This window comes from Lepidothrix coronata, unplaced genomic scaffold, assembly GCF_001604755.1.
Source record: "Lepidothrix coronata isolate B3197 unplaced genomic scaffold, Lepidothrix_coronata-1.0 Scaffold372, whole genome shotgun sequence".
NCBI classification, from domain to species: domain Eukaryota; kingdom Metazoa; phylum Chordata; class Aves; order Passeriformes; family Pipridae; genus Lepidothrix; species Lepidothrix coronata.
In genome coordinates, this window is record NW_016690552.1 from 165,986 (window position 1) to 174,606 (window position 8,621).

At 68.3% G+C, this 8,621-nt stretch overlaps 1 protein-coding gene across 2 annotated transcripts; it reads left to right on the top strand.

Annotated features, from left to right (window-relative positions):
- Window positions 1-2,994, top strand: PCGF1 (polycomb group ring finger 1). 2 transcript variants are annotated; one of them, XM_017839071.1, is made up of 9 exons: window positions 1-118; window positions 650-755; window positions 859-1,011; window positions 1,587-1,658; window positions 1,759-1,867; window positions 1,985-2,018; window positions 2,138-2,224; window positions 2,300-2,380; window positions 2,844-2,994. In XM_017839071.1, the coding sequence occupies exons 1-9, from the start codon at window positions 23-25 to the stop codon at window positions 2,889-2,891; spliced, it is 786 nt and encodes a 261-aa protein (XP_017694560.1). In that variant the 5' UTR covers window positions 1-22; the 3' UTR covers window positions 2,892-2,994. The 2 variants fall into 2 exon arrangements, with proteins under 2 accessions (XP_017694560.1, XP_017694561.1); XM_017839072.1 differs by having other exon boundaries at window positions 2,141-2,224; window positions 2,844-2,981.
- Window positions 2,995-8,621: the final 5,627 nt, after the last annotated feature.

Below are 8,621 nucleotides of genomic sequence, written 5' to 3' on the forward strand. Positions count from 1 at the left end.
CACAGGCGGAGGCGGCTCTAAGATGGCGTCGCCTCCTCAGGGGGGCCCGATGGCCATCGCCATGCGGCTGCGGAACCAGCTCCAGGCCGTCTACAAGATGGACCCGCTGCGGAACGAGGCGAGCGGCCGCATCGGGAGGGCGGGAGGCACCGGGAGGAGGCGGCGGCGGCAACGCCGGGGCCGGCGAGGGCGAGGGCGGGAGGTGCCGCGCCGCCGCCGCTGGGGGGCGCTGTGAGACCGAGGGGCGGGAGAGGGGGCGGGGCCTGGAGAGAGGGGCGTGGCCAAGGGGCAGGGGCGGGCACTGGGCTGGGGGGACCCGCGGCCCCCCAGGTCCACAAAGTCCTGTTTTAGGGCAAAATAAGGGAAGACGGGGAACCAGCCTCCCAAAATCTTGTTTTCTGGAGTAATAAGGGAACGTGTAGGGCCAGCCCCCCCCAAAGTCCTGTTTTATGGCATAGTAAGGGAAGACGAGGGGGCAGCCCCCCAAAATCCTATATTCTGTCATAACTAGGGAAGACAGAGTGGCCTGCCTCTCAAAATCCTGTTTCCTGACACAGTAAGGAACGGCAGGAGAGTCTCTGTGAGCCGGGGGATTTCCAGGTGAAAGGGTCTCAGGGGGCTCTGGGTGACGGGTGATGTGTCCCTGCAGGAGGAGGTGAAGGTGAAGATGAAGGAGCTGAACGAGCACATCGTGTGTTTCCTGTGTGCTGGGTACTTCATCGACGCCACCACCATCACCGAGTGCCTGCACACCTGTGAGTGCCCTCACCTGTCCCCGGGGGGCGTGGGGGGGCTGCACGCCTGTGGCTGCCGTGGGGGTGCAGTCCCGGCCCCACCCCAACCTGTCCCTGTCCCCAGTCTGCAAGAGCTGCATCGTGAAGTACCTGCAGACCAGCAAGTACTGCCCCATGTGCAACACCAAGATCCACGAGACGCAGCCGCTGCTCAACCTCAAACTGGACCGGGTCATGCAGGACATCGTCTACAAGCTGGTGCCCGGCCTGCAGCACAGTACGGGGGGCAGGGGGGCACAGGGGGCACAGCCTGCAGCACAGTACGGGGGGGCAGGGGGGCACAGGGGGCACAGGGGGCACAGCCTGCAGCACAGTACGGGGGGGCAAGAGGGATCCTGTGGGGATGAGGGATAAGTGCCAGGGCAGGGGGGGCTGTGGGACTGGGGGACACAGAGGGAGGGAGGGAGGGATGGGGGATGTGAGAGGGAGAGTTGAGGGTGCAGTGGGGAGGGATGGGGGGCATGGGAAGGAAGGATGGGAGGCACAGGAGACACGTGGTGTGGGCACTGGTACCCCATAGTGGAGAGGGAACATGGGAACAGGTGTGAGGGATGGCAGGATCGGGGACACGTCTGTGAGGGGACAGGGATGGGGATGAGGTGGGGACAGGGTACTGGATGGAGACGGGGTTGGGGACAGGGATGGGGATGGGGATGGGAATGGGGACAAGGTCCCCAGCCTCTGGTGGGGGCTTGGTGCAGTGAGAGCAGTGGGAGGGCTGAGGGCACCCAGGGACCCCCCTCAGGGGCACACAGGCCCCAGAGGTGTCCCTGAGCCACCTCTCACCCCCAGGTGAGGAGAAACGGATCCGGGAATTCTACCAGTCCCGTGGCCTCGACCGGGTGACACAGCCCAGCGGTGACGGTGGGCCAGGGGGGTACGGGGGGGGCCCAGGGGGGCACAGAGGGCAGCCAGCCAAGGTGCTGGGGCCACAGGGGGCTGACTGTGCCCCCCGTGTCCCCAGACACGGTGGGGGGTGACCCCATGGGGCTCCCCTACAGCACCTTTGACCACTCACGTGCCCACTATTTCCGCTACGACGAGCACGTCTCTCTCTGCCTTGAGAAGCTGAGGTGAGTCCAGGGGGGCTGCAGCCTCTTGGCAGGGTGGACAGGGGGCACTGGGCACAGCAGCACCCCAGGCCCCCAGCCCTGAGACTGGACACGTGTCCCCTTCCCTTCCCCTCGCAGCTCCAGCAAGGACAAGAGCAAGGCCGTGCTGCAGGTGAGTGGGGGTCCCCACAGCCCCTACCCCTGACCCCCAGCCCTTGCCCCAGGGCTTGCCTGGGTCCCAGGGTGTGTGTGGGGTCCCCACAGCCCGCTGCCCTGCTCTGTCCCTTGCAGCAGAAGTACGTGAGGTGCTCGGTGCGGGCGCAGATCCGGCACCTGCGGAGGGTCCTGTGCCACCGGCTGGGGCTGCCCCTGCAGCACGTGAGTGAGGGGTCAGACTCGGGGTGCTCCTGGCCCCGGGGGGACCCGGCCCCCCTGACACAGCCCCCTGTGCAGGTGCAGATCCTGTTTGACAACGAGCCCCTCCCCGACCACATGACGATGAAGCAGCTCTGGCTCTCGCGCTGGTTCGGCAAGGTGGGCTTTGGGGGGACGGCAGCCCCCAGTTCGGAGGGGGGCTGGGTGACCCTCCTGGGGGGCTCAGGGCAGTGCTGGACGAGGGGATTGAGGATGACTGATGTCAGTGGCCACAGTGGTGACCCAGGGGGTCCTTGGCCCCTGCACGTGTCAGGGGATGGGGGGTCCCTGAAGGGCTTGGCCATGTTTGGGGGGGGGAGGGCCCTGCCCCAGGCAGGGGGTCCTGGGCTGGGGTTTGGAGTCCTGGGCTGGGATTTGGGGGTCACTGCCCCAGGGGGATCCTGGACTGGAGTTTGGGATCCCTGCCCCGGGGCGGGTCCCTGGGTTGGGGTTTGGTGTCCTGGGCTGGAGTTTGGGGTCCCTGTCCCAGGGTGCGGAACCTGGGCTGGGGTTTGGCGTCCCTGGGCCGGGGTTGGAGGTCCCTGCCTGGGGTCCCCCAGCCCTGACCCCCCCATCCCCGCAGCCTGCGCCCCTCCTGCTGCACTACAGCATCAAGGACAAGAGGAGGTAGGGGCAGGGGTTGGGTGCTGCCTCCCCCAGTGCAGCCCTGCTCCCACCCCCATAACTTATACCACCCTTCGAGTTTATTTTTGGAATAAAATTGTGGAAAAACCCCTCCGGGTCCCTGATCTGTCTGGAGGGGCTGGGCTGGGTCTGGGGTGGGGGCCTCTGGGGGGTCTGCTACAGGGGCCTCTGGGAAGCCCCCTCAGTACCAGCACCTCCAGGAGCAGGGGGGGCTGCATACGGGAGGCAGTGCCCCCCAGGTGGGCTGCAGCTGAGGGGGTGCTGAGCCATGGGCTGCAGTATGAGGGGGCTGGGGGTGCACCGTGGGCAGTGGGGCTGTGATGGGGGATGAAGGGTTGCAGCCCCCTCCCTCCCCATTCCTCTGCCGTGCAGGGGGGGTCTCACAGCCCCTCACCCCCGAGCAGATCGATCCCTGTCACGGCTGCCTGGTGCGTGTCTGGCCCCCGCGGGCCCCCCATCCTACATAATGAGCCATTACAAAGTCATCGGCCCTTTGATTGCCAGGGTGTCTCGCGGCCCCCCCGCCCCACACGGCCCTAATTACCCCGGGACAATATTCCGCCATCTGGATCTGCAGCCACGGGCACAGCTGCGGGTGTGGGGGTCCCGGGGATGGGACCCACGGTTACGAGGCCCGGTGCTGCGGGAGGAACGGCTGCCGGATCCCGGTGGTCCCGGTGCTCCCGGTGGTCCCGGGAGCGCAGATCTGGAGTGGCCCTGGCCGCGGCACAGGGCTCGGGGCTCGGGGGGGCGGCCCCCGCTCCTTCCCCCCGGCGCGGCGGTGACAGTACCGGCCCGTGCCGGGCGGCTGTCGGGGGTCACTCCCCGCCCTCGCCCCCCCGAGCCGGGCATCCCGTCCTGGGTGGGACCCCCCGGCCTCGGTGCACGTGGCATCGGGTGCCTGTGCCCACCCCCGGGGGACGCGCCGTGGCCCGTCCCTCACCCCCGGCCCCGAGCCGGGATGCTCGCCCGGGACCCCCGCCCCGCCCCGCCGGGGGATCCGGTTACGGCCCGGCCCGGCCCAGCTGTCGGCCATCGCTCAGCGGGCGGGGGCGGCCGGGCACCCCCCCAAAGCCCCCGCAAGGACGGGGGTCCCCGATGAGGCTGGAGGGGCGGGGGAGCAGAACTGGGGTCCCAGCCGGGGAGGGGGGGATGGGGGTGCGGAATGGAGGTCCCAAATGAGGTAGGAGGGGCAGGGGAGCAGAACGGGGGTCTCAGTGGGGGTGGAGGGCTTGGGATACTGGACGGGTGTCCCAAACAGGGCTGAAGGGGTGGAGGAGTAGGATGGGGGTCCTAAATAGAACCATAGGGATCGGGGTGCAAGACTAGGTTTGCAACCGAGGCTGGAGGAGGAGGGGTGCAGGATGGGGGTGCGGGGTGGGGGTCTGAACCAAGGCTGGCTGTGGGGGAGTGGACGGGTGGGTGGACGCGGGGATGGTGAATGGAGGGATGGATGGACGGACAGACGGATGCCGGGGGTGGTGAGGCGGGGGCTGTCCTCGTGTCTGTCAGCAGTGGCTCTGGCAGCCAGTTACAGACGGCAGAGCAGGAAGCCCCCCGGAGCCCCCCACGCCCCCCCAGCCCTGCACCCCCTCCCTTATCAGCGCCGGCCCTGGAGGAGCCTAATTCAAACCAACTGCGGGGCTGACGTTGGTAAATGAGCCCCCGCCTGCAGCCTGGCCCCAGCGCCTATGGGGGCTGCCCTAGAGAGTGGGGGAGATGAGAGCTGGGGGTCCAGCGGGGCAGGGGCAGGTGCTGGGAGGGGGTCCTGCACCCCCGAGCTGCAGTCAGGCCAAAGGCCCTTTGATGTGCCCCTGCCCCGTCATGCTCCAAGGGGGCTAATGGCCCCCGGCTCCAGCCCGGCAGGGAGGGAAACCTGAGCCCCCTGTCGCCCTGTCCTTAACCTGGGGGGGCAGTGGGGGGTCCTCAGCTCTGCCTGGCAGGACCCGGGCATGGCATGGACCCCCATGACCAGGTGACAGGACCCCCAGGAGCTCCTCGGCCATATGGGACCCCCAGGGCTCCCACTGGGGATGGTCCCAGGCTGGAGGGTCCCAGTATCTGGATAGGGGGATGGTGCCACAGGGATGCTCTGGCCATGCCGAGGGGGCTAGAGGTGCAGTACTGGGGGGACTCAGCAGGAGGGACCCCTCAGAGGAACCTCTAAGCCCCCTGGCCCCCCACAGCCCTGCAGCTGTTGTGCCCCAGGGCCACTGCAGAGTGCCAAGGTGGGGCACAATGGGGGCACAACACAGCCCAGGGGGGACACAGCATCAGCCCTCCCTCCTATGCCAACATCCCCAAGTGCTGCCCCCTCCTGCCCCAAAATGCCCACCCCTGCCCCTCACCGGGGACTGTCCCTGGTCCCCCCTAAAGCCCCACATAACCCTGCCCCATGGGCACTCTCTCTGGGAGTTCCACTCACCCCCAGCCCCTGCCCTGTCCTGGGGATGGGCATGGGGACTGGACCCCAGGCTGCTGAACCCCCCCAGCTGCACTGTCGCCACCACACTCCAGTGGCACCAGCTCCAAACGGCCCCGGCAGAGACAGATGAGCAGCCGGCACCTTCACACCCCATTGCCGGCTGAGGGGCAAAGCCCGGGGTCCTGGGGGGCACCGGGATGGTGGGATGGGCTGGGTGAACACCACAGGGACATGTTACACGGTACTGCCCCACACCCCAACCTCCTGCCCTACTGCCTACCCCAAGGTACCCACCGGGTCTGTGCTGGCACACAGCCTTCCCCGTGGTGCCCATCCCGTCCCATCCCCATCCCCGGTCCCGGTCCCGGTCCCATCCCCACTCCATCCATCCCACCCCATGCCCAGCGGTGCGTGGCACAAGCACGCTGCTCCTGGCTGTCACGGCGGGAATGAGCCGGCGCGAGGACGTTCCCGTAACGAGGCGCCGGGATGAGGCTGATGAGAAAATCCAAACGCAATTTAATTCCTGTCACCGCCTGAGCGGCTCTAAATGACGCCGGGGGGTTCTGACGGGCCCACGCTGGGCCCCCTCGACCCGCCCGGCCCCCACCACGCTGTTCCCTCCTGACCCCTGCCGGCCTCCCCCAGCCCCCCCTTCCTGCCCGCTTCCCGCGGATGTGGGCACCGGCGCTGGCACCGGGATGCCCGGCGGCGTGGGAAGGGGGGCGGGGGGGCACCTTCCTGCGGACGGAGGGGTCGTGGTGGAGCCTGGGAAAGTGCCGCCCCCGGGACCCCAACACCTCCCCCAGCCGCCCGGGGGACAGCCGGGAGAGCCGGGAGCAGCCCTGGCTGGCAGTGGGAGCAGCCCTGGCTGGCAGTGGGAGCAGCTGTGGCACCCGGCCATGGTGCCTGGCCCTGCTGCCAGCACCCACAGGCCCCCACGCACCCGGACCCCAGCCGCTGGGCAGTGACAGGGTGGATGTCACCGGGCACATCCAGCCCCTCTTGGTGCGGGCACATGGGGCAGCGGGGCCCGAGGGCATCCCCTCACCTCTCCTGGTTTATTTTGGCCGCTGGAGTTTCCCACCTTTGTCTGGCAGCTGCAGCCCCCTGGAGCCCCCCCGGCTTCCTGCGTGTCAGCACGGGCAGGGGCATGCACTGTGGGACCACCACCCCGGCACATCCTGGCAGGATGGGAGAGCACAGAGCAGGCTCATGGGGTGTCAAGGGATGGGACATGGGATGGGACATGGAATGAACATGGGATGCCTACATGGGGAACAGGTGGGCACGGAGGGCAGGTGTGGGTGCTCTGGAAGTGATTGCCAGGCTGGCACAGGGACTATGGTTTGGGTGCTGGTGCCACAGCGTGGGTATCATGGCATGGGTGCCACAGTGTCTGTGCCACGTTGTGGGTGTCAGTGCCATGATGTGTGTCCCGGTGCCATGATGTGTGTCCCGGTGCCACAGTGTGGGTGCTGGTGCTGCCGCAGGGGTCCCAGTCCCGTGTGGGTCCTGGTGCAGTGGCACTCGCTATCCCGCCATTGTTCCACCCTTTGAAGTCGGCGCTTCCTGGCGGGTTTGTCCCAGCCCGTCTGTGGTGGCGCTTCCCGGCCATAAATCACCCGGCACAGGGGCTCAGCGGCCACGTGCCCGCGGCCATGGCCCGGTGAGGGGCTCCCACCGAGCCCACCTTCACCTGGGACTTGCCGGGGCAGGGTAAGGACCCACCAGAGCCCCGTGGTGCTGCTGGGCTGAACGTCACTGGTGGCCCCTTCCCACAGCCCCCCAGTCCCCACTGACTCCCAGACACAGATAATCCTGGGGTCAGGATTTGGGGCAAATCACGGCAAGATTGGAAGTGCCAATGTACCAGGGCTCAGGAGGATCCCCCCACTCCCTCCCGGCTGCCCCCCTTGCTCTGAGTCTTCCGCCCGGGCCCAGTGCCGGCGGCGCGGCCGTTCCCTCCGCTATTCCCAGCGTTTCCTGGGGTTTATTGTCTTCCCCTCCCTGTCCCACCTTCCTTGCAGGAAGCCCTCGATCCCGCGGGGCCGGCGGCTCCATTACCAGCAGGACTCCAGGCTCCCGGCCCCCTCTCCGTGGGCAGGGTACGGCTGGCTCATTCCCGCTCCTGGAAGTGATGCCCACCCGGTGGGATGGGGAGCTGGGACCCTGTCCCGACCCCCTAACCCTGCTCAGACCCTGACACGGGCCTCCCAGCTGCCCCAAGCTGAGCCCCCCCGGCCACTACTGTGCCAGTGTAGATGCCGGAATCCCACAGTGGAGCAGAGGCCGAGGGTATCCCCAGAGCCCCTCTCCAGCCTGGGGATTGTCCCAGAGCCCCCCTCCAGCCGGGGGGGCTCGTTCTGTCACGGCTGCCACCCGCCCGGTCCCCTGATCCCTAAATCAATTGGGTGGGTTATTGCAGCGCCGCGTCTCCGTCTGCCGGATAATTGCTCGTGATCCCGGCAGGGAGGGGACGTGCCGCCATCATCCTGCGGCTCCACCAGCGGCACCGGGCACCAGCTGCGGGGCAGGGGCTCGGGGGTAGGAGAGGGCTCGGCATGACAAGGGTGTGCTCCTGGAGGGGTGAACTGGGGAGTTCCATCCCCATCCCATCCCCATCTCCAGCTCCGTTCCTGTACACATCCCATCCCCGCTCCCATCCACCCCCATTCCCATCCTATCCTCATCCATCCCCCCACTCTCCCTGCACCCCTCGGACCCCCACACCCCCCGGGGCCTCGGGCGGCGAATTCCAAAGGGCACCCGGGAAGATTAATGGCGGGGCCGGGGCCGGGGCCGGGCCGGCCGGTAACCGGATCGCCCCGCGGGAGCAGGAATGCGCCGCTGACCCCGCCGTGCCCGCCTCGCCGCGAGGGTCCCACCACGCGGGGTCACCGTGGGCTGGGCCACCACGGACACCCGCACGGCCACCGCCCCAGCCGGGGACACCCCTCAGTCCCAACCGCGGCGGGACTCCGTCCCCAGCTCCCCAAACCCAGAGACACATCCCCAGGCTCACGGACAGGCAGGGCCCCCTGTCCCCTTGACGAGGGTGACACGTACCCTCTCTCCCCACACCAGGAGGGGCGCACCAGGAGCTCCAGCTCCCTCTCCTTGCCCCGGCCACGGGGGAGCAGAGACCCCCCAGCCCCCAGGAAATGGGGACACCAACGTTGTCACGCCGTGCTGCACCATGGGGACCACGCCGTGGGGGCTACGGGGGCTGCGGGGGCTGTGCTGTGTCCTGGGGGCTGCGGGGGCTGTGCTGTGTCCTGGGGGCTGCGG

Bases quoted from the DNA above. Each gene is read 5' to 3' on its own strand.
- PCGF1 (XM_017839071.1), top strand. From the start codon at position 23: ATGGCGTCGCCTCCTCAGGGGGGCCCGATGGCCATCGCCATGCGGCTG. The intron at 756-858 runs GTGAGTGCCCTC...CCCTGTCCCCAG, and splicing joins CACCGAGTGCCTGCACACCT to TCTGCAAGAGCTGCATCGTG. The intron at 2,225-2,299 runs GTGAGTGAGGGG...CCCCCTGTGCAG, and splicing joins TGGGGCTGCCCCTGCAGCAC to GTGCAGATCCTGTTTGACAA.